The 25965-nt window shown below is 45.9% G+C and overlaps 1 protein-coding gene across 1 annotated transcript in view; it reads right to left on the reverse strand.

Moving 5' to 3' along the window:
* Positions 1–907: 907 nt before the first annotated feature.
* Positions 908–25965, reverse strand: part of LOC135504635 (nuclear receptor coactivator 3-like) — a 123830-nt gene continuing 98772 nt past the window's right edge. Inside the window, 21 exon segments of the mRNA XM_064923370.1 lie at positions 908–4620; positions 4787–5024; positions 5105–5282; positions 5433–5673; positions 6586–6687; positions 6845–7334; positions 7444–7555; positions 7722–7952; positions 8106–8291; positions 8444–8579; positions 8795–9876; positions 10011–10549; positions 11023–11170; positions 11394–11534; positions 11720–11806; positions 12030–12182; positions 12185–12211; positions 14582–14756; positions 14864–14964; positions 24573–24733; positions 25567–25674. Coding sequence (XP_064779442.1) covers positions 4609–4620; positions 4787–5024; positions 5105–5282; positions 5433–5673; positions 6586–6687; positions 6845–7334; positions 7444–7555; positions 7722–7952; positions 8106–8291; positions 8444–8579; positions 8795–9876; positions 10011–10549; positions 11023–11170; positions 11394–11534; positions 11720–11806; positions 12030–12182; positions 12185–12211; positions 14582–14756; positions 14864–14964; positions 24573–24733; positions 25567–25655 — 4629 coding nt within the window. The 5' untranslated portion in view covers positions 25656–25674 and the 3' untranslated portion in view covers positions 908–4608.

A 25965-nucleotide genomic window follows, 5' to 3' on the forward strand; every position in this document is an offset into this window, starting at 1 on the left:
CTCTTCGCTGGCATGCCTGCTGGTAAGGTTGGTAGACTTCAGAAAAGCAAGCAAAAACTAAATGTACTAAATAAGACTCACATTCTTTCAATAATTTATCCAGATTTTAACATAGATGCAGAGATGTATATTTAAGTTACAGACAGCTCAAGAGGTATGCTTAGATACGCACAAAAATATTTTTTATTTATTATTATTATTTTTTTTTACATAGAATTAAGCATAATGATTATGGCAAAAAAAAGCAGTTTCAGGTGTTTGAAAAATTCTAAATTCTCCAACTTCCTGACCCCCTCCGGACCACCCCCAGGCCATTTTCACATACTTTGTGCCCACTCAGATTTTTAGGGGTGCATGACTACCCTGCACACATTTTTGGTTCTCTCTCTCTCTCTCTCTCTGTGGGAAAAGGAGGCCAATTCTTACCTTCAGTAGGCCTACTAAACAATGAGACAAAGAAGGGCTGAGACATTTCATTTTTTGATGACAGCGATAGGATCTTGGTGTGCATTTAGTCTCAAATTCATCTTTTGTTTGAAAAGGTTTGAGATTACCACTGTAGTACAGTGGCAAGGAGACCCCATATTCCAAATGACATGTGCTGGCACCTCTGTAGCCAACTGTACCCACCATCTTCCTCTTGACCCACCATACAATAACCCAACCACCCCCCATCAGACAACTCTCACCTCCTCCCACTCTCTCACCTCTGGGCCCCTAGTTCACGCAGACCCTCAGTCTCCAGACATCATTTGTATGCATATGATAAGTGGCCCTATTCTTTATCATCTAGTCCAGTGCTTTACCCTCTAACCCAAGATCTCATTCCCTTCCCCCTGGTCAAGCTAATTTGGAACTTTGAAATGTACTGTTACTTCAATGAAACACAACACACACACACACAATGTAATGTTTAAATAGAAATTTGTATTTACATCAATATTAACATCAAGAAACAAGTAAGAAAAAATGCGACAGTAATTTACATCCTGAAATTATGACCGTATACCCGCCCCCCCCCCCCGCCCCCAAGTGTTATTTTATTCCCCCATCTTTCCATTTAATCAAAGGGTAGATTACATCAAGAGGAATCTTTTTTTTTTAAGCAAAAGCACGGAAAACAGTTATTTTGAATATTCAGTTGGCAAATATTTTTTTATATACTTAATCATGACTGAAACAAAAAAGATTCACTCTAGGCTACTCCATGATGTAATGAAGTTTCCATCAAACAGCTTAAAGATACTCTCCATTGTGTTAAAAGATAAGATAGCCGTCTTCAGCATTGAAGCCATTGTAAATAGTTTAGAGTCCATGGGATAGTCTCTTATCGTCAGACGTTCTACCTCAGGTTAGTGCCACTAAAATAGCTTCTTTTCTGAGTGGTCAATCTCATGAAAGAACTGTTTCCCGCACCACAACTTTGAACTGGCCATACATTATAAGTGATAAAAATCAAGAAAATAAAACAACAATTACAAACAAGATTAAAATCACTTCAGCAGAATCAGACCCATGTTAACTCTATGTGGTGTATGAATGGGAATACACACACACACACACACACACACACACACACACACACACACACACACACACACACACACACACACACACACACACACACACACACACACACACACACACACACACACACACACACACACACACACACACACACAGAAAAACAGATGACATGTAGGTTGTGCAGCAGAGAAATGCACACACCAGTAGAGTTCTTGCACCATCTACAACCGGTTTCTAAGCACTGCAGAATGACAAAACAAAAATCTTTGGATTGAGCATGTCTTAAAAGATTTTCTCACAAAGCTTCACAGAAAATACTACAATGTAAATGCAAAATCAAGGTTCAACATAAAACCATGTAAAATGTCCCAAAATAACCTTCAAACCAGACAGACAGACAGAGAGAGAGAGGGAAATCCAAATAACCCGCTAGTTTACAGCCTTCCTCAACATGAGCTGACTCTTCCTATTGACAAAGCGAAGCCACAAATATAACTAACCGCAGTGCTACTGCCCACATACAGTAAAAACCGACCACCACAAACCAGCATCTGTGCCCAACGGAAGGGGAGAAAACTAGAGAAGCAGTCTTGATATTGTAACGACTCTGGGTTGTCTATAATAGCATACCTGTGAGCACATAGTCGCTGTTAAGTAGCCTGGCCAATTATAGAGTATGGAATTATAAGGAATGGAACTATTTTTTATTTTTTTATTTAACCTTTATGTAACTAGCAAAGTCAGTTAAGAAAAACTCTTATTTACAATGACAGCCTACCCCACCAAACGCTGGGCCACCCTATGGCACTCCCAATCACAACTGGATGTGATGCAGCCTGGATTTGAACCAGGTATTGCAGTGATGCCTTTTGCACTGAGATGCAGTGTCTTAGACCACTGTGCCACTTGGGAGCCTGCGTACTAGAGCCATTGGACTCATAGGGCCCTAACTAAAAAATATCAATCAACACACTGGTAAGAAACATGGACCTTCATAAGTCTAACATAATCACATGAAACCTCTTCAGGCATTGTGTGTGTTTGATTGCTCTTAAAACAAAACAAAAAAATCTATTAATAGAAAATGACAGGATCACACAAGCATCTCTAAATATACACAATGTCTTTGAAAAAGAGAAATGTATGATTTATAGATCACAAATAAAAAAGTGTTTTCTGAGAGAACAAAAGTGGCAGTTGTAGCTTTCTGAGAGAAATCGAGCCAAAGTATTTCAGTATTGATCAGAGAAATAGCCCCTTGCTTTTCGCCCATGGTTGAAGTATTGAAAATAAAAGCTGTTTTGACCTACGACATAATAAGAAAATTATACTTTAAATATCTAGCCTGACAATCTGTGCAAAAACAGTATGTGACCTACAAAAGCATATATTTATATATATATATAATACATTTGAAGCGTATATACAATTTATATTCACAGACAAAAAAAAAAAAAAATCCAAACAAGATGAGTCGCATACTAATACTGCACTACCATCGCTTTGACTTTGAGTAAATGGTGCTTCACTTTGCCCTCACAGGAGAACCAAGACAAAAGATTATTGCTAGAAATCTGCATAAACATACATTAAAATCAGGGATACCCTTTCTTTCACAGTGTGTGGATTACTTTAGGAATTAACTCATTCAATAACTGGCAAAAATCGCTATCAAGTGTTCCATGAGGTAACCAAGAATGTAAATCTTACGAATTCCTCCCTAAAAAATACAATATACTCATGTTTTTTTATTTAAATGATCATTTATGAATAGTTGTATAGATACTGAGGGTAATTGTGCCCTCTGAAATAGGTCAGCACATTTTATGGATCAACTTTTAATAATCAGAACCTTTGAAATCCACTAACTTTCCCATAATCAACACACTGCAGAAGAAAGTGTTCTATAAAATCTGTGCTTACTGCCTTTCAATTGGTTAACCATTTAGAATAATGATCGTCACGGTAATCCATTTCCAATCAAAGTAGTCCCCATCCTCCGAAACACACAAAAGCAAAACAAGATTTTCTGTTATGCAGTCATTCTTGGGTAAAGGCCTCTTATGACCAAGAAATATTTCCACAATCCTTTTGACGACAGCCTTTCTGTAAAGTGCAATCACAGCCAACTAGTATTTATTTCTGTCGTACCTTAACCCAGTCTCCTGCAGGACCACTGTGTATGTATACTGACTCTCAATTACTTACTTCTGAGTTGTTTCATTGACTATAGGCCTGCTCATGAGCATAGTAATTTATCTTATAGAGGTAGAAGTTGCCCATGACCACAGATCTAGGATCAGTGTCCCTAATATTAACTATTAGGGGGATGTGAAAATAGCTGACCCTGTGTCAGTGATTACAAGCAACTCCCACCTTCTCCAGCAATGGGACTACATCATATGTATTATGTCATTCATTAAGAGTGGATTCAGAGACCGGATGGGATACACTGCATACACAGTGGTCCTTCAGGACCAGAACTAGGGAATTCTTCCTCCAGTGTTCCGAAGCAGAGAGAGAATTCCCATGCCCAGGGGTGAACAAAGCGCTAGTTACATCCCACGAGAGGATGTCTTCTCATGTCTGTCCATCCGTCCCCCCGTCCGTGTCTGTCAGAGCCAGATCATTATTAGTTGGGTGTCCCCCGCTTCAGTCTGTTTGGTCCAGCGAGTGGCGTGTGTCCAGTACAGAGACATAGAACCCAGAGAGAGGACTAATGAAACTACATCACTAAAGACTGATGGAGGAATGAAACAGCTGTGTATCTGTCAGTTTGTGTGTGTGTGTGTGTGTCACAGTGCGTCTCCGCTTTACATACATGACTGTTTTTGAGTGTGTGTGTGTGTGTGTTGGTGGGTCATGGCGTGTCTCATGTAAGTGCATGTAGAATAGAATGTGTCCCCGGTCTTGTTTTGTGAGACTGTCCTTGAGTTCAGAGGAACAGCACCCCCAACTGGTGGGAGTAGAATACCACTCACACGTACATTTGGTCCGGCACACACTGAGCACTGCACTCCTCTCTCTGAAAGGGATCACATTGAGTCCGTTTCTGTTCCACCACACGCCTCGGTCTCAGGTTCAGCAATATTTCTGTAAGGAACCGAGGTAAGGGGGTTAGTTGTGTAGACATCGAGTGTGTGTGTGTGTGTGTGTGTGTGTGTGTCTCTGCGTGTGTACATACATATTGACAACACTCACACATGCTTACTGTATGTTCATGCACACACCCACACACAATCCATAAACAGCTGTGTACCTGATCAGGCCCCATCGGCATACGTCCCATCACCATGGGGTTCATCCCCATCTGGCCCCCCATCTGGCCCATATGGCCCCCTCCTCCGTTGGCAGGCATGCCCCCATTTATCATAATGCCCCCATATTGCCCCGGGTTACCCTGTTGGGCAAACTGCTGCTGCCCCGGGTTACCCTGTTGGGCAAACTGCTGCTGCCCAGGGTTACCCTGTTGGGCAAACTGCTGCTGGGGGTACGTACTGGAGAGACAGGGAGGGAAGGAGGTGGGTTAGTTAGTTCACTGGTTGTTCTAGGTTATTTCTCTCTCTCTGTCACACACCTGTTGCGGGCCATGCCTCCCTGCGGCCAGCCCTTCATCTCGGCACTCTGGTACATGGGTCCGCCCTGGGGATGCTGCTGCATCATGGGATTCTGAGAACCCAGGCGGCCTGACATCATAGTGTTGGGGGGGCTGCTGCCCGCAGGGCCGAACGACGGGTCACCCTGCTGGGTCATACCTGAAGGGACATGTTACATGAGCTATAGCATGGGAACACACACCACACACCACCCACACACACTTCCATGTCTCACTGCAAGTACAAAAACTCACCACTAGGGAGCAGCAACACTCTGTGGCCCATCAGGTCAAACCAACCCAAACTCACCGTAGTTTCCCCCGTAGCCAAACTGCTGGGGGCCCGGCTGGCCCATGTTGGGGCCTCCCATGGGGGTGTCCATGCCGGCGGGGGCGGTGACGTTGGGAGGGGGGCTGAATCCCCCGGCGGCCGCCGCTGCCGCCTGCTGCTGTTGCTGCTGCATTAGCATCATCATCCTCTGTCTCCTCATCTGCATGGTCACCATCTCCCTGCTACGCTGGGCCATCATCTGGGCATTCAGGAAGCCAGGCTGGGGACAGAGAAGGAGTGTAGTGAGTGTGTGTGTGTGTGTGTGTGTATTTACAGTTCTGGCTGTGTGTAATGTACAAGAAGGAAAGGTTAGGCATAAGTGGCTCCCAAATACTCAACAAACTGGATGCAGTCTATCACAGTGCCATCCGTTTTGTCACCAAAGCCCCATACACTACCCACCATTGCGACATGTACACTCGAATTGGTTGGCCCTCGCTTCATACTTGTCGACAAACCCACTGGCTACAGGTTATCTACAAGTCTCTGCTAGGTAAAGCCCTGCCTTATCTCAGCTCACTGGTCACCATAGCAGCACCCACTCGTAGCATGCGCTCCAGCAGGTATATCTCACTGGTCACCCCCAAAGCCAATTCTTCCTTTGGTCGTCTTTCCTTCCAGTTCTCTGCTGCCAATGACTGGAATGAACTGCAAAAATCTCTGAAGCTGGAGACTCATATCTCCCTCACTAGCTTTAAGCACCAGCTGTCAGAGCAGCTCACAGATCACTGCACCTGTACATAGCCCATCTGTAAACAGCCCATCTATCTACCTACCTCATCCTCATACTGTATTTATTTATTTATCTTGCTCCTTTGCACCCCAGTATCTCTACTTGCACATTCATCTTCTGCACATCTACCATTCCAGTGTTTAATTGCTATACTGTAATTACTTCACCACCATGGCCTTAACTCCCGTATCTTACCTCATTTGCACTCACTGTACTTAGAGTTCTACTGTATTATTGACTATATTTTGTTTATTCCATGTGTAACTCTGTGTTGTATGTGTCGAACTGCTATGCTTTATCTTGGCCAGGTCGCAGTTGCAAATGAGAACTTGTTCTCAACTAGCCTACCTGGTTAAATGAAGGTGAAAGTGTGTATGTGGAGGAGAGGGGAGTGCCTACCTGTCCCCCCATGCCAGGCTGCATGCCCGGCCTCATGCCAGGGTTACCCGCCCCAGGGTTCTCCATCTTCATGGCCATCCCCTGCCGAGTCTGACTCATAAACTGAGGGAGGAAGGAAATAAGAACCTGTCAACATAAAGTCCTGTGTGCGTTTATCTGTATGTGTGTGTGTGTGTGCGTGCTCGTGTGTGTGTGTGTGTGAGAGTATGTGTGTGTGTGTGTTTGTGTATGTGTGTATGTGTGTGTGTTTGTGTCTAACCTGTTGGCCCTGTAATCTCTGTTGCAGCTGGAGCCTCATGGGTTTGGTGGCGCTCATCATCCTGGGTCTCATCATGTTGGCGCGAGGGTGACCCATACCGCCCATCCCCGCGAAGCTGCCCCCCTGGCCCATCTGGGAGAGCATGGGGCCGAAGCTCCCCTGTTGGAGCTGGCCCTGAATGGGGCTCCCCCCGTAGGCTGACTGCATGGCCATGGAGGGGGGGCCGGGGTAGCCCTGGCCGTACAGAGGCTTCTGCTCCAGCACCATGGAGGGGTCCTGGCCGGGGAAGGGCTCACCGTGCTGCTCTGGCCCCTGGCCCTGGCTGACCAAGTCGGGGATGCCCAGGGCCCGGTCGATCTCCTCCAGGGCGATGCCATCCGTGTTGTTGAGCAGAGAGTCCAGCTGGTCCAGCAGCGCTCGCTCGTCACTCTGGCCCTCGCTGGTGGTGGGCGGAGCCAGGAGCTCGTCCAGGGCGTTCCCAAACTGACGCCTGAAACACGCAGAGAACCGTTAAAAGTATGACATGATAAAATTGGCCGCCAATTGTCCTGGTATAAATCATATATTAGAACAAATCTTACAATGGAAGACCAGTTTACCTGTTGTGGTTGCCCTCCATGCCCATCACACTGTCAGGCCAGGAGGGAGACTGGTTGGGCTGGCCCTGCTGACTGAACGGACTCATCCCCATCCCCATCTCACCAGAACATCCTGCACACACACACACACACACACACAACACATATTAACCAGATATTCCATCGCTCAGAATCAATTACTACAGATTACAGACACATAGACACATGCAGACACAGACAGATACACAGAGATTACATCCGACCATGTTTATTTGATGGACTAACGCATACACACGTACCCAAGTCCATCAGCTGTTGCTGCAGCATGGATCTAGTGCCAGGAACACTGTTGGACCTGCCCACCATGGGACCTCCCATCATGCCTTTGGAGTTGTAGTCCATGCCAGGGCGGATCATAGAAGGGTGACCGGCTGAGCCCACAGGGCTGGCACTGGAGCGGGGCATCCCCCAATCCCCTGACCCCCCCATGGGAGAGCGCTGGGGAACCCCCATGCCCCTGTTCATCGGCCCTGGGGAGACACAAACCACAGATGAGATTTTTCTTACAAAGCATCAACGGCACTGACTGAAACACAGACCTAGGTAGTGTGGGGGGGGGGGGGATGACAGAGGACATAAATGACAGATCCGGAAAGAGAGAGTAAAATAACTAAATTAGTTACTTGTTCCAACGCCTCGCGGACACACACCCATGTTCCCCGGGTATCCGTCTGGGCTGCTCAACATATTCTCCTGTTTGATGAGCATGGGACGCCTCCCCGCCCCTCCAGGACCGCCGGGGGGCTTGGCGTCCACTGACATGGCCCTCTGAAAGGGCCCTCGTTGGCCAGGGGCCATCCCCGGACTCCCTGAACACACAGAGGGACACAACAGATAGAACAGGTACATAACCATAGCCTGGTGTCCAGACTCTCTGTGTGGAAGTTACTTTGCAGCAAGGGCTAAAACGTTTAAAAAAAAATGTTTTTGTGTGTGTGCTGCTTAATGTGACCGGTCCTACCTTGCAGGTTGTCATCGAGGCAACCCTGGGCCTTGTTCCCTCCTTCATTAGCCACTCCTCCTCCTCCTCCCTGCTCTGGGTAGAACTCAGAGCCAGAACCCCTCAGACCTCCCAGGATGGATTCCAGGTTCTCCAACTGGTGAAAAGATAGATACACGTGTATCAGCAACAACACAGTATCACACTCAGACGTACATAACCTACGGAGGTTCAGCACTTCTGAGCAATGAAAATGTTCACACTAAAGGCCAATGGTGCTCAAACAATATCTTACTCATCAGTACGAATACTCATGTAATTTGAATCATCTACAAGCAAGGTAACGATCTGACCCCCACACTGTGTGGTTACCTCATCAGGTGGCTCTGACTTGATCTTGCTTTCTGGATGTTCAGGGGTGGGTCCAGGGCCTCTGGATGGGGGACCGGCAGTGGCTCCTGGGGGGCCCTTTCCTTCCAGCTCCTCAGGCTTGGGCTTCACGTCCACAGGCTCTTTAGTGTCGTCCTTGTTGAGGAGGTAGTGGAGGAGCGCGTGGGTCTTCTCCTTCTTGGGGCTGTGCTGCTCCTGCTTGGGCTCAGTCACTCCTCCTGCTCCTCCTCCCCCAGCCCCTGTCTCCCCTGGGACCTCCTGTCCCCCCAGGGTCACCTTCCCAGTTGCCTCGGCTGTGATCTTGGCCACCTCGTCGGGCGTGTTGCTGTTCTGCAGCAGCTTGTGAAGGATCTTGTGCTTCTCCTGCAGCGACGCCGTGTAGTGGGCCGAGGCCAGAGCATTGGCCAAAGCAGCGCCACCTGGGCCTGACGCCGGGCCCTGAATGGTGGAGGCCGAGGAAGAGGAGGAGACTCCGGTAGAGGAAGGGCTGGTCATGCCTCCTGTGGGGTCCTTAGTGTCAGACCCTGCTGGGATGTTGCTGCTGCCTGGTGGAGGAGGTACAGAGGGCAGGGCCGGACCGGTTCCCCCTAACCCCAGCTCCTCAGTGGGGGAGGTCAGCAACTGCAGCAGCTTCTTATGGCCCTTACTGTCTGGGACTCTCCGGGTGGGTTCTGAGCTGGCCACCCCAGCCTCGCTGGCCCCCTCTCCAGGCTCCTTGCTGCCTGCCATGGCCTGGCTGTCCAACCGGTCTCCGCAGCTCTCTGCCTGGGTGTGTGGGTGGTGGTGGTGGAGGGGGTGGTGGTGCTCGCCGGGTCCAGGTGGGCTTTTGGAGCCGTCTGGGCCTGGTTTGGCCGGCTGGCTTGGCTGGGAGGACTGAGAGGAGGAGTGGACGCTGGGGGAGCTGTCTGGTTTGTGAGCCGGGGAGGGGGAGGCGAGGGTCGAAGGGAGGGAGCTCCCGACACCCTCGCTGATGGCCTGGAGGGCGTTGAGGGAGCTGCTGGAAAAGGAGGTGCCACCTCCTCCCACACTTCCTCCTCCATGGGGGCCTATGGGGGAGTGCATGCCTGGGAAAGAAACAAAATACACTGCTAGAAACTGTACTACAACTTCTACATATAACAAAACATTTAAAAAATATCTAAAACCTAAAATGGATTATCTTGTGCAAAACTGTGCAAATGTATAGTGATTGACATACCTCCAGGAGAGAATTGACTGGCGCCCATCTTGGGGCTGCCGCGATTTCGGGGGGACATCAGGAACCCCTGCTGGGGGCCACTCATCCGGGGGCTCCCCAAGGGGCTGCTCATACCCCCAAGTCCGTACCCCGCACTGCTCTGGAAGGGGTGCTGCTGTGGGTGCTGAGGATGCTGCATGCCTGGGTGGTTCCCTGGACCCGGGTGGTTCATCTGATGACCCATCTGATTCATTTGGTTCATCTGGCCCATATGGTTCATTTGATTCATCTGATTCATCTGCATCATTCTGTTGCCCATGCCTCCACCGCCACCCCCACCCCCACCTCCATTTCCTCCGTACATTGAGCCCCCTCCCATCTGTCCCATGTGGCTCTGTTCATTCATGGGCCCATAGCCCCGGTTCATACCCCCCATCCCCATCCCTGCGCCAGGGGGCATGTTCATCTGGGCGTTGGGGTTGGGGCCCCCCATGCCCTGCTGCCTCATAGCCCCAGGCATCATGCCACCAGTCTGGGCAGAGCGATAGCCATTCTGCTCCCTGGAAGAGAGGACGAGGAGGAGAGAAGGAACAGGAGGAGAAAAGAGCATGTGAGGGAAGTGCGGTTATCATGACATCCTTGGCGCTTTATTCTTGTAAACACAGATCAAGTCGAGCAAAAGAGTCTCTTGAAGAGTACGAAGATGGAACTGAAGGGCATAAGAAATGAAAAAATATTCACAATGAGAATGAGGCGTTCTCTAATTTGTTACTGGCTGTGGCTGTCAAGCACAATAATTCAACCTTTTTCTTTTCCTTTTACTGAAGAATGAACAAACCCACTAGGAGGCCTTTAAGGCCTTCCCCACTGTCTGAAGCATCCGTATAAGCAGTCAGATATATCTGCTAAGCCCAGAGAGGATATTGTGGATATCAGCTACCTCAACTGTGTGTGTGTATTCTGTCTCTTGCAAAGGCTGTTGTGCAACATGTTTTCTACCTCATAGCAGCAGCAGGTGTGTGTGTGTGTGTACCTCTGTAGCAGGTGAGTGGAGATGAAGCCCTGGGGTTCATTGCTCATGGGGTGGCGGTACAGCTTGCTCTTCGTCTGGGCCGTGACAGGGGTGCCGTCTGACAGGGAGAAGCGGTACAGGGGGGTCTCAGCGTGACCCTGCAGGAAAGCTGTGGGGGGGGGGTGCAAATACAATGGGTTCAGATGAAGATATGGAAGTACAATATATATCAAAGATGAGGTATTGGGTCAGTGGTCCCCTGACAAAAATGGCTCTTAGCGATGCCATTCATGTGTGTTTTAAGACAGGTGTGTGTGCTTTGGGGCAGGAGGGTGTGTGTGACTCCGCATGTAACAGATGTGTGTATTGGTACAGGTGTGTGTGTGGCGTACCCTCGTGGTAGTGCCGTTTGTGGGACCAGGGCTGTCCGTCGCTGTGCTGTAGGAACATCTGGATACAGCGCCTCAGCAGGTCCTCCCAGCCAGGACGCATCGACGCACGCAGAGAGTTCTGGTCAATCTGGATCAGCTTACCTGGACGGGAGGAGAGGAGATGAGGTGGACATGGTTGAACGTGGATAATACACACCTATTAAAGGATATTGTACCCTTTTTTCGTACACACAAGGGCCTATGAAATCAAATTATACAGCCAGGTTTGCGGGATAAGTAATAAACGTCAACTACGCCGCTGTCAATTAGGTTGCTGTCAGTCTCACCTGTGAGCTCGTGTCGGGTGTTGAAGCTCTCTGTTCTCTCCACAGCAGTCACACGACGGGCCACACAGATCATACACGACTGCAGGTCTGAGGAGGATGGGAAATAATTACTTAACCTACACGTACACAGACATTCATTCTGGGATCGGGCCAAGTGTTACACACTGTGTGTGTTTGTGAGTGTGTGTGTGTGTGCCATACGTTTGTCGTGTGTGGATGTGTGTGTCATATGTGTGTGTGTGTGTGTGAGATTGTGTGTGTGTGGTGTGTGTCAGTGTATGCGTCTGTGTGCGCGCCTGTGTGTCTGTACCTTCCCCGTCTTCGATCATGGCCTTGGGCTGGGTCAGGGCGAAGCATTGCATGGTCTCGTAGCGCGGTCCTCCGTGCCCCTCCTCTACAGGCCCGTGGGTGTTGCCAAACTTGACCAGCATGCGGCAGTTAAAGGTGTGGCTCTTCTGCCGGGCGCCTCCCCCCCCCAGGACACCCCATTCACTGAGGAGAGAAGACACACGCCTCAATATACATGTAGTACATTCAAATATATAGTCAATTCAAATGCATATGCAGTATTAAAATAAACATAGAACTGCCAAAATAATGTAAATGCTTGAGTAAATGAGGGACACAAAGTATATTGAAGTTAGGCGCTTCGACACAGGTGCGGTTCTGGAGCTAATTAAGCAATTAACATCCCATCATGCTTAGGGTCATGTATACAAATGCTGGGCAGGCCATTATTTTGGCTACCATGGCTATGTCCCATTAGGATGACATCACAGGGCATCACAGAGTGGTCATTGAATGGTTCGTTGAGCATGAAAACGATGTAAACCGTACGCCACGGCCGTCTCAATCACCAGATCTCAACCCGATTGAACACTTATGAGAGATTCTGGAGCGGCGCCTGAGACGGCGTTTCCAACCACCATCAACAAAACAACAAATGATAAAATTGCTCGTGGAAGAATGTTGTCACATCCCTCCAATAGAGTTCCGGACACTTGCCAAGGTGCATTGAAGCTGTTCTGGCTGGTGGAGGCCCGACGCCCTATTAAGACACTATATGTTAGTGTTTCCTTCATTTTGGCAGTTACCTGTACATGTACAAACAACCATGACTAGAGAGAGCCATGTATACTGACTAATGTATACTGACAAACACTGTGTGTGTCCGGTATACACACAAACATATTTAGTCAAGAGTCACAAATGACATGAGAAAACAGGCTTATCCAGAGTGACTAGCATATAACAAAGACACCCCAAGCTAGAGACGAACATGAGATTAAATCAAGAAAGGTGCATGTTTGAATCTTTTAATCATGACATTTCAAATATCCGGACACACGGCAGATGAACCAGCATTACTACTTTCCCTCATATCTAAAAGCAAAAGTATCCCCTTTGGTTCTGATTCTTGGCTAACTGGACCATGGGATTAATGTTTGTCTGTACGGGGAGCAGAGGAGGCTGGTGGGAGTAGCTATAGGAGGACAAGGCTCAATGCAATGGCTGGAACGGAGTTAATGGAACAGTATCAAACACGAACATATGAAAACCACGTTTGACTCATTTGTTCCATTCCAGCCGCTAGAATGAGCCCGTCCTCCTATAGCTCCCCCCACCAGCCTCCACCGACCGGGTGGGATGCCCTAGGGCATGGGGGTTTCGTAACTGATACTGAATGGTGATTTTAAAAAAGGTCTTAGACGGTTAGGATCCAATCTTCAGCGGGACAGAGACAACCCAGCCTTTGCCGCGAGGCCCGACATTTCCCCTCAGACACAATTAACAAGCGCCGAGGCTGTGGGCAGAACGGTAGACTCAGGGAGAAAATACAGGAGGAAACCTCCCGCACTCTAGACACACACACAGGGGATTGTGTGAGTGAGAGAAAATGTGTGTGTGTGTGTGTGTGTGTCTCGGTGTCTGCGTGCATATGTGGTGCAAGTCCCAGTTGGCGTGATCAGTGGTCATCCCACAGGAATGTGCAGAGAGAGCGTATTTCATTCATGGAGTCGGAGGTAATGATGGGGGAGAGGCGCGGGAAGGAGAGAGAATTAAAAAAGGAAACCGGGAGAAAAGACCAGCGAAATAAATAAACTATAGTTCCTAGCAACCACATTATTCAACAAAGCAGGAGTATAGAGAGTACGAGACAGAGAAAGAGGTGGGAGACGGAGTGAGAGAGAGAGAGTGTCAATGATACTTTGGAGCCCCTGTTTAGGGACACTGCTGGTGGAGTTAAAATCGGGGAGCAGGTTCAGCAGAGCACACATATCCATAATTAATTGGCTTTATAAACACACACACACGTACACACAGCATTGAAGCGCGGGGAAACGCAGGGGTGCATTATTCAATAGTGAGCCGTTTCCAGATGGCTGCCATGGGATCTGAATGGAGCATAGGCCTGTTTTACACTGTCTGGACCACTGAGTGTGACTGACAGCTCTGCCACGCTCTGTCTGCTTAGCACTAGCTCTGTGTGTATATTTGTGTGCTCCTGGGTGTGTGAGCAGGTGGGGCTCTGTGTGTGTGTGTGTGTGTGTGTGTGTGCGGGGGGGGGGGGGCCTCCGGTGTATCAGAGAGGATCTTGTGCACTCAAGGAGGTTGATGAGAAACCGCTCATTATTGGGACCGAGCGAGAAAGGCAGGATCGGTGGGAAGAGTAGGTGTTTGTATATGTCTATGATAATGTGTGTGTCTAACCACATCTCCTAGCTAAGGTTTTGAATCATCTTCACCCTGTCTTCCTACTGCAAAATGTTGAGAGACATGCAAAGAGAGTGGGCCTGTGTGTGTGCGCATGTTCGCATGTGTATGTGTGTGCATGCGTGAGTGTGTGCGTGCGTGTCGTACCGTTGGTCTTGGGCAGGTTCTTGTGGAACTCCTCCCTGTCGTCCTCATGGAGGATGTTGTAGGCAGAGGTGTTGATGAGCTCCTCCTGTTTGTACTGCAGGTACTGGGTCACGTTGTCAGAGACAAACACAATGCTGCCCTCCCGGTTCACCACAAATAAAAAGCCATCCAGGGCCTGAGGACAGAGGGTGAACACATGAAGAGTCAGTACAACAGGCCAATAAGAGGCCAGACAGTACAGACAGCCAATCAAAGAGGAGCGTCGTGACCCTTTGACCTCACCTGCAGCAGGAGCGGCCCCAGGTGGTCCTTGTCGATGACCCCCTGTCCCGTGGAGGACACGTCTGACTTCTGAACATCGTCATCGTTGGAGGACGCTTTGCCTGGACGGAGGGAGGGGAGCGTTCAGTCAGATATACACTACCGTTTAAACATTTGGGGTCACTTAGACATTTTCCATGAAAATGAAATGAGTTGCAAAATGAATAGGAAATATAGTCAAGACGTTGACAAGGTTATAAATAATTATGTTTAATTGAAGTAATAATTGTGTCCTTCAAACTTTGCTTTCGTCAAAGAATCCACCATTTGCAGCAATTACAGCCTTGCAGACCTTTGGCATTCTACTTGTCAATTTGTTGAGGTAAACTCATGCTTCCTGAAGCACCTCCCACAAGTTGGATTGGCTTGGTGGGCACACTACCATACGGTCAAGCTGCTCCCACAACAGCTCAATAGGGTTGAGATCCGGTGACTGTGCTGCCCACTCCATTATAGACAGAATACCAGCTGACTGCTTCTTCCCTAAATAGTTCTTGCATAGTTGGGTGCTGTGCTTTGGGTCGTCCTGTTGTAGGAGGAAATTGGCTCCAATTAAGTGCCGTCCACAGGGTATGGCATGGTGTTGCAAAATTGAGTGAAAGCCTTCCTTCGTCAAGATCCCTTTTACCCTGTACAAGTCTCCCACTTTACCACCACCAGAGCACCCCCCCCAGACCATCACATTGCCTCCACCATGCTTGACAGATGGCGTCAAGCACTCCTCCAGCATCTTTTCATTTTTTCTGCGTCTCACAAATGTTCTTCTTTGTGATCTGAATACCTCAAACTTAGATTTGTCTGTCCATAACACTTTTTTCCCCCAATCTTCCTTTGTCCAGTGTCTGTGTTCTTTTTCCTATCTTAATCTTTTCTTTTTATTGGCCAGTCTGAGATATGGCTTTTTCTTTGCAACTCCCGGAGCATCCCGGAGTCTACTCTTTACAGTTGACGTTGAGACTGGTGTTTTGCGGGTACTATTTAATGAAGCTGCCAGTTGAGGACTTGTGAGGCATATGTTTCTCAAACTAGACATTCTAATGTATTTGTCCTCTTGCTCAGTTGTGCACCGGGGCCTCCCACTCCTCTTTCGATTCTGGCTAGGGCCAGTTTGCGCTGTTCTGTGAAGGGAGTAGTACACAGCGTTGTACGAGATCTTCAGTTTCCTGGCAATTTCTCTCATGGAATAGCCTTCATTTATCAGAACAAGAATAGACTGAGTTTCAGAAGAAAGTTATTTGTTTCTAGCCATTTTGAGCCTGTAATTGAACCCACAAATGCTGATGCTACAGACTCAACTAGTCTAAAGAAGGCCAGTTTTATTGCTTCTCTAATCAGCACAACAGTTTTCAGCTGTGCTGCCATAATTGCAAGGGTTTTCTAATGATCAATTAGCCTTTTGAAATGATAAACTTGGATTAGCTAACAAAACGTGCCACAGGTGTGACGGTTGCTGATAATGGGCCTGTACGCAAATGTAGATATTTCATAAAAAAATCTACAGTTTCCAGCTACAATTTACAACATTAACAATGTCTACACTGTATTTCTGATCAATTTGATGTTAATTTAATGGACGAAAAATGTGCTTTTCTTTCAAAAACAAGGACATTTCTAAGTGACCCAAAACTTTTGAACGGTAGTGTACCTCAGTCTACAATCAAGTATAAAGTAACACACATCTTCTGTATAAGTGTGTGTGCGAATAAGAAAACATTTCAAGTGTGAGGAGCGGAGCTGTGAAAGGCGTAAACACTAAACACAGATCTGTGTCACTCAACATTCAAAACAACTTATTAGAGCTCCAACAACCACCAGGGGTCAGAGTTTCTCATTTTTCCCTCCACACAAAGCACCAGGTAAGGGGAGCAACATCCATATGCAGGCTTCTCTAAGGAGCGATGGGGCTGAGACCAGGCCATGGCTGGGTGTAGATCAGAGCAGTGTAGTGTACGGTGTGCACTAGGTAAAATCCTTCCTTCCTTCCTGCCTCCATGCTTTATATTCAGCGGGAGACTCTAGAGGGACTCGCTGAATGGCATGCATGCAGAGACCCAGGAAGGCACCAGGCAGCAGCAGTATTAATGCTGAGGCTGTCTGGAGCTGGGCTACAGGAATCATTCCATCTGATTAGGTCCCAGGGGGGAGAGAGAGCCAACACAAAGAAACACAGCCACTGCTGCCTGCCTGCCTGCCGCCAGCTCCGCTCTGAAGGTAGAGAGACAGAGAGAGAGAGAGAAGAGGGGGGTGGCAGAGTGAGGGGGAGGTGGTGGAGAGATAGAGACAGAAAGGTAGAGCAAGGGAGAGCGGGGGTAGACAGGGAAGAGGGGTAGGGCAGAGGGAGGGAGGGATAGAGAGGAGGATACGCTCCAGTGGTTTCCTCAATATCTTAAGATGCTAGGAGCAACCTGAGGATGCTACACTTTATTGGACTGAAATACAGAGGAGGCCAAAATGGCAAGCTGGAAGGAGGAGGGAGGAGGAGCGAGTGAACTAGTGAAGGATAACGTCGGAGAGAGGAAAGACAAGGGTAGAGGGAGACAGAAAGATAAAGCGATTGAGAGAAAGTAAGAGACAGAGAGAGAAAGAGTGTAAGAGGGAAAGGAAGAAAGAGAAAGAGGACGAATAGAGAGAAAGAAAGAAACAGACAGAGGGGTAAAAAGTGAAACCCAATGCCACTTCATTATTCACTTCCGGTAACTATGGCAACCAGTCTCCAGCAAGTCACCGCCAGCTGTACCCTCTTCCCCTTTCTGTCGAGGTGGCAGAGACCAACTGTCACCTCCCCCAGCCTCAGTCTCTGTCTCAGTTCATGCCACCTCCCACCCACTCCATTAGGCTCTGATAGATCTAGGACACTAAACTGACCTCAGATCAGTGTCTGCTTGGACCAACATCAGCCTGCTGCTCCATGCTGGTACCCCAGCCAGTGCCAATCTAATGGTGGAATGAAACGCACTCAAAAGTACAATAAAAGTCAGTGTTGTAGTACTCGAGACCAGTCTCACACATGAGTGGCTCGGTACTCGGTCTTGACTTGAGACCAGCCGAGTAAAAAACATCATTATCAGCTTCCATTCAATCATTGCATAAAACCACTTCGCCAGGCCAAATATACAGCGCATTCGGGAAGTATTCAGATCCATTCCCTTTTTCCACATTTTGTTAAGTTACAGCTTTATTATAAAATTGATTAAATGACACATTTTCATCATCAATCTATACACAATACCCCATAACGACAAAGCAAAAACACATTTTTATTCATTTTTGCACAAACAAATCTGAAATACCTTGTTTAAGTAAGTATTCAGAGCTCAGGTGTATCCTGTTTCCATTGATCATCCTTGAGATTTTCTACAACTTGATTAGAGTCCACCTGTGGCAAATTCAATTGATTGGATATGATTTTGAAAGGCACACACCTGTCTATATAAGGTCCTACAGTCGACAATGCATGTCAGAACAAAAACCAAGCCATGAGGTCAAAGGAATTGTCCGTAGAGCTCCGAGACAGGGTTGTGTCGAGGCCTAGATCCGTGGAAGGGTATCAAAAACTGTCTGCAGCATTGAAGGTCCCAAGAACACAGTGGCCTCCATCATTCTTAACCTGTCTAGGACTGGGGTTCCGCTAACCCCGTTCCACTAACGGAACCCCTCGCCAACAGCCAATGAAATTGCAGGGCGCCAAATACAAATCAACAGAAATCTCATAAATCACATTTCTCAAACATACAAGTATTAGGCGCCATTTTAAAGATAAGATTCTCGTTAATCCAGCCACAGTGTCTGATTTCAAAAATGCTTTACAGCGAATTCTCCACAAACGATTATGTTAGGTCACCACCAAGTCACAGAAAAACCCAGCCATTTTTCCAGCCAAAGAGAGGAGTCACAAAAAGCACAAATATAGATAAAATTAATCACTAACCTTTGATGATCTTCATCAGATGACACTCATAGGACTTCATGTTTCACAATACATGTGTTTTTTATAAAGTTCATATTTATATCCAAAAATCTTATTTTACATTGGCGTTTTATGTTCAGTAGTTCCAAAATATTGCAGAGAGCCACATGAATTCACAGAAATACTCATTATAAATGTTGATGAAAATTCAAGTGTTATGCAAGGAACTTTAGAAACACTTCTCCGTAATGCAACCGCTGTGTCAGATTTCAAAAAAACTTTACGGAAATTCTTATTTACCAGGACGGCCTATTATGCAGTACAATAGAGAATTATTGTCAGACAATAACAGAGACTGAGCAGTTCACTTTAATTACCTGTAACAGTTACACAACCACAGTTTCTGTCATACACAGAGAGACAGACACAGCCAATGACATGCACATAATGCCGTGCCAAAGTTCCCCCAAACAAATACCAACAGCAAAGGCTGTGAAATAAAGTGGGAGATATATGAGTGATGGATGCTCTGTGGCTCAGTGCACCTGGGCCCTGGGAGAGAGACACGTGTGAGATCTGTACAGCTCTCTAGGGAGACTCAATTGCATACTCCTCACGTCCTCTCTCCTCGCCTCCTTCTCAAAACCCATTGGAGGAGAAGGTCAGAGGGAAGGGACCTCAGGCTTTCTCGTCCAATGGGTTTTGAGAAGGAGGCGAGGAGAGGAGAGAGGACGCGAGGAGTATGCAATTGAGCTTCTCCCTCTCCTCTCCTCTCCTCTCCTCTCCTCAGGCCCAGCTGCTCTGAGGGAGAGACACAGCCAGGGCTCCAGCCCTCTTACAGACTTGCTCTACACTATCAGCTCTTACTGCCTCCCTCATAGACCAGCTGGCTTTCCAGTGCTACTCCAGTGCTCACATCTGTTCACATCTGCAAGGCTACCATCAAGGCCAACAACACTCCAAAGGCTTTACATGCACTAACAACATTGGGAGCCACAGATTTCGGATGACATGATAGTAGTCATGATGGTTTTAGTATTAGTCCAGTCCACATGCGCTGACCAAAAGCAGTACACTACATAGGGAATAGGGTGCCATTTCTGACATAGCCACAATACTGTTTCTGAGATAGCCATGTCTAGCAGTGGTACTGTGTAGTCAGTGAAAGTCCAAACACACCAAGACAGTTGTGAAGAGGGGACGACAAAGCCTATTCCCCCTCAGGAGACTGAAAAGATTTGGCATGGGTCCTCAGATCCTCAAAAAGTTCTACAGCTGCACCATCAAGAGACTGGTTGCATCGCTGTCTGGTATGGCAACTGCTCGGCCTCCGACCGCAAGGCACTACAAAGGGTAGTCACCGGGGCCAAGCTTAATGCCATCCAGGACCTCTATGCCAGGCGGTGTCAGAGGAAGGCCCTCCCTAGTCATAGATTGTTCTCTCTGCTACCACACAGCAAGTGGTGCTGAAGTGCCAAATCTAGGTCCAAAAGGCCATACATCTTCTTATGGCTTGGGGGCAGTATTTCGACGTCTGGATGAGAAGTGTGCCCAAAGTAAACTACCTGTTACTCAGGCCCAGAAGCTTGGATATGCATATAAATCTTGGTAGATTTGGATAGAAAACACTCTAGTTTCCAAAACTGTTAAAATAAGGTCTGTGAGTATAACAGAACTGATATGGCAGGTGAAACCCTGAGGAAAATCCATCCAGGAAGTTTTTGGTTTTGTTGATGTGGGTATTTTCAATTTAATGCCTATAGAGTATCTAATGGGTTAGGACGCAGGTTGCATTTCCTATGGCTTCCACTAGATGTCAACAGTCTTTAGACATTGTTTCAGGCTTGTTGTCTGAAAAATTAAGAAGAATGAGACCTTTCTGTCAGTGGACTGTAGAATCATGCAGCGCTGGTTTGCGCGCATGACTGAGTGCGCGCCCTTCGTTGTTTTTAGTTTCTATTCAATACACTATTGTCCGGTTTAAATATTAGCGATTATTTAGACAATTGACAACCTGAGGATCAATTATAAACATCGTTTGACATGTTTCGACGAACTTTACCAGTACTATTAGGATGTATTCGTCTGCATGTTTTGACCACCTTTAAGCACCAACAAAACTGAGTTTTTAGGATATAAAGAGGGACTTAATCGAACAAAACAAACATTTATTGTGTAGCTGGGACTGTTGTGACTGCAACCAGATGAAGATCTTCAAAGGTAAGTGATTAATTTTACGCTGATTTCCGTGACTCCCCTACTTGGTTGGAAAATGTTTGTATGCTTTTGTAAGCGGGGCGCTGTCCTCAGATAATTGCATGGTATGCTTTCGCCGTAAAGCCTTTTTGAAATCTGACAAAGTGGCTGGATTAACAAGAAGTTCATCTTTAAGCCGATGTACAACACTTGTATTTTTATGAATGTTTATCATGACTATTTCTGTATTTTGAATTTGGCGCTCTGCAATTTCACCGGATGTTGTCGAGGTGGGTCACTAGCGGAACGCCTGCGCCAGAACGGTTAACAGCTTCTACCCCCAAGCCATAAGACTCCAGAACACCTAATCAAATGGCTACCCAGACTATTTGCATTGTTCCCCCCCTTTCACGCTGCTGCTACTCTCTGTTTATTATCTATGCATAGTGACTTTAACTATACCTACAAGTACAGAGGTTCAATCGGGACTCATTTGTGGATGAGATTAAGAATGTACAATGGTTATAAGTGTGTAGTAAGGATGATACTGAAATGTCACTAAGTTTGTTTATGAAATTATTTATGAGTATAGCTGATAATCACGCCCCTTTAAGAAAATGCACTGTGAGGTTAAATGGTGTCCCATGGATTGATGATGAGTTGAGAAATGTAATGATTCAACGTTATGATGCCCAAAAAGTAGTACATAAATCTAGTATTTTGTTTTGTTTGATAAGCAAAGTTATTGTAAATGAAGAAATCTTGTGACCAAGCTAAACAAAGGAAAGAAGAAGGGATTCTATCAGCACAAAATTGATGAAGTAAAGGGTGATGGGGAAATGCTTTGGAGAACGTTGAACACTATTATGGGTAGGAATTCAAACATGTCTGCCTCTTTTGTCGAATCAGAGGGTATATTAATTACAAAACCACATGACATCGCGAACTACTTTAATTAATATTTTACAGGCAAAGTGGACAAGTTAAGGAATGCTTTGATTCCATCTACACCAATCTCTCATATTTTTTGTAAGTGCTTGATGTATGGGGTGTGCCCAGAAGTCTGGAAAGAGTCAAATGTTATTCCACTACCTAAGGATAAAAAAATCTGCATTCACTGGTCCTAATAATCGTCCTAGTGTTAAGTAAATTATTGGAAAAAAATGTATTTGTACAAATCAAGGATTATTTCTCATGTAATGGTATGATAACACGTTTCCAACATGCATACAAAGGGCATTCTACGAGTACAGCCTTAGCACAAATGACAGATGATTGTTTAAGAGTATGGATGCTAGGAGGTTAGTTGGTGCAGTGTTGCTGGATTTCAGTGCTGCTTTTGATGTAATTGATCATGAACTGTTACTAGGAAAAATCAAATGTTATGGTTGTACGGATGCAGCTCTATCCTGGATGGAAGGCTATCTATCCAGGAGAAGATAAAAAGTGTAGTAAATATATACATTGTGGTGTTCCTCAAGGAGTTCCTCAAGGAAGCTGCCTAGGCCCACTGCTCTACTCTACTCTATATTTACTAATGATTTACCTTCAGTAATGAACAAAGCAAGAGAGGTCATGTATGCTGATGACTCAACAATGTATAGTGCAGCATCAGAATGTAATGAGCTAACAGATGTCCTGAGCAGTGAACTAAGAATGGTGTCTGAGTGGGTTGATATGAACAAATTGGTGTTGAACATTTCTAAAACTAAATGTATTGTATTTGGTTCAAGGTATATGCTTGCTGATGACCCCCAATTGAATTTGTTGATGAATAGAATACACATAGAGCAAGTGAGAAAAAAAAATTGGACGCAGCATTATCATGGTCAAAATATAAAGACAATATTGTTATTTAGATGGGTAAGGGAATTGCTGTTACAAGAAAATGTTCAGAGGATGTAACATCTAGCACTCTGAATCCGGTGATTCAATCCCTGGTCCTATCACACTTAGAGTACTGTCTGGTTATATGGTCAATCCCTGGTCCTATCACACTTAGAGTACTGTCCAGTTATATGGTCAATCCCTGGTCCTATCACACTTAAAGTACTGTCCAGTTATATGGTCAATCCCTGGTCCTATCACACTTAGAGTACTGTCCAGTTATATGGTCAATCCCTGGTCCTATCACACTTAAGAGTACTGCCCAGTTATATGGTCAAACCCTGGTCCTATCACACTTATATTGTCTGGTTATATGGTCAATCCCTGGTCCTATCACACTCAGAGTACTGTCTGGTTATATGGTCAATCCCTGTTCCTATCACACTTAGAGTACTGTCCAGTTATATGGTCAATCCCTGGTCCTATCACACTTAAAGTACTGTCCAGTTATATGGTCAGTCCCTGGTCCTATCACACTTAGAGTACTGTCTGGTTATATGGTCAATCCCTGGTCCTATCACACTTAGAGTAATGTCTGGTTATATGGTCATCAGCAGCAAAGAAAGATCTGAAAAAGCTCCAAATGGCTCAAAACAGGGCTGCCAGATTCGCTCTTCATAGTTCTAACCGAATGAATATATTAAAATGCATCAGAATCTCTCATGTCTTCATGTTAAAAGCAAATTACTATCTAGTCTTCTGATTTTCTTTAGGAATCTTATATTTAAAAAAAATGTAAAAAGTATTTTTCAGTCCAATTAGTACATATTAGCAACACGCATAACCACCAAACTTGACAGGCAAATTCAGGGCAGCTAAAACACCTCAAGCCAAGGAAAATCGCTTTAAATCTACAGTTTTATATAGAACTATAGCGGAATGGAACTCTTTACCAATCCATATTTCTCAGGCAAAAAGTAAATCCACCTTCAAGATTTTTTTTTAAAGAACATCTAATGTGATAGACCATATACCTGGACAGGAAATAGAAAGAACATCTAATGTGATAGACCATATACCTGGACAGAAAATAGAAAGAACATCTAATGTGATAGACCATATACCTAGACAGGAAATAGAAAGAACATTTAATGCGATAGACCATATGACTGGACAGGAAATAGAAAGAACATCTAATGTGATAGACCATATACCTGGACAGGAAATAGAAAGTATCAACTGAATGTTAAATGTGTTTCCTGTCAGGTATTTTAATTATCTGTATTGTCTACTTGTTGAATGTTTGTGAAGTCTTGATAGTGGTTGTTTGTAATTTCTTGTTAATTGGTGTTGGACCCCACGAAGATGAGCTAGCGTTATGGCATTAGCTAATGGGGATCAAAATAAAATGACAAAATTAAAAAAATATTTTTCTCAAATACCTCGGCTAACCTGTGCCCCCCCGCACATTGACTCTGTACCGGTACCCCCTGTATATAGCCTCGCTACTGTTATTTTACTGCTGCTCTTTAATTATTTGTATTTTTTACTTAAAACTGCATTCTTAAAACTGCATTGTTGGTCAAGGGCTTGTATAAGTAAGCATTTCACTGTAAGGTGTACACGCATGTGACAAATAAAAATGGGATTTGATTTGAAAGTGATAGATATTACTAATGGGTTAGCCACCACTGCAGTGTGTGTGTGTGTGTGTGTGTGTGTGTGTGTGTGTGTACTCACCCTGCTCCTTGATCTGTCTGATCTGGCGCACCGTCTCCTTGAGGATAGCACACTTGTCTGGCTTGACGTTGAAGCTGTCGATGTCACTGAGATTGGCAGAGATCAGTTCGGCCAGCTCCTCAATGTATTTACTCTCCTGCTCCCGCCGCCTTCGCTCACACCTACAGGGGGTGACACTGTGTATTGTTACCGCCATTCACCAACATTATTTACCATTGTTTTATCAGGGTTGTATTCAAACACAAGAAAATGGACTGAATCAGGGAGGGGCTACCTGAAACTGTCCAATGAGAAACACTTGTTTTTGTTTTCCATTGCAAAACGTTTCAAGAAAGTTGGCCTATTTCCAAATAACCTGTTGTTACATGTCCATGGTTAGCGAATCTGAGCAGTCATTGTGTTATTTACAATATAGCATTCTCGGGCATGTGGCTCATTCCGCGTAACCACCATTCTCTAGTTCAGGTATGAATGTATGCATTAATTCTCACACACACACACACACACACACACACACACACACACACACACACACACACACACACACACACACACACACACACACACACACACACACACACACACACACACACACACACACACACTCTCTACCTGTCTTGACTTTGAGGATGCGTTTTTAGACTATTTAAAAAGAAACCAATTTCCAACAAGTCAATGTTGAGCTTAACTCAATATCCCAGCCAATAATCAAAATGGTCAAACATTGTGAAACCGGTTGTAAACTGGTTCAAACTGTAGTGTAGACTAGATACCTTTAATTGGAATGGTTAGAACTACTAAAGATCTCCAGATTCAGAAGCCAGGTTTGACTTACAGTAGGCTACATTAAAAAGACTATACACCCTGTTTTAATGTAAATTTGGAAGTTGATTCATAAAATGTATGAACAAAAATGTTTTTTTTTTTACATTAAAAAAAGAAGAAAATCCCCAAATACCCCCATCGCATGGCCTCACGCCAGCCCCCTACTCACCCCAGACTGGGCGTGTCGCAGGTGGAGAGCTTGCGTTTTCGGTTTTCCGAGCTCAAAGGCTCCATGGAGTTGTCCCCCAGTCCACTCATCGTGTACACATATCAGCACCTGACAGGGACAGGACAAACACACACGCTTAGCCACAGGTCAGATAATGGGAGGGATGGTCAATAAGATGTTGTTAATGTAACTGGGTGGGGAAGAAATGAGAAGGTGTGGAAACCTCCATATATAAACACATCTAATCTTATGGCTGTGGATAATACTCAAACTCAGAGGGAGACACACACAGACGTGTAGGAGAAGCTTTATGCTAAATATCCAACCTCCAGGGTACTCTTATGCAAATCACGCTATTGGCACAATATGAAAAATCTATATCGCATCGTCTGCCTCCTC

This window comes from Oncorhynchus masou, chromosome 18 (genome assembly GCF_036934945.1).
Source record: "Oncorhynchus masou masou isolate Uvic2021 chromosome 18, UVic_Omas_1.1, whole genome shotgun sequence".
Classification (NCBI taxonomy): Eukaryota; Metazoa; Chordata; class Actinopteri; order Salmoniformes; family Salmonidae; genus Oncorhynchus; species Oncorhynchus masou.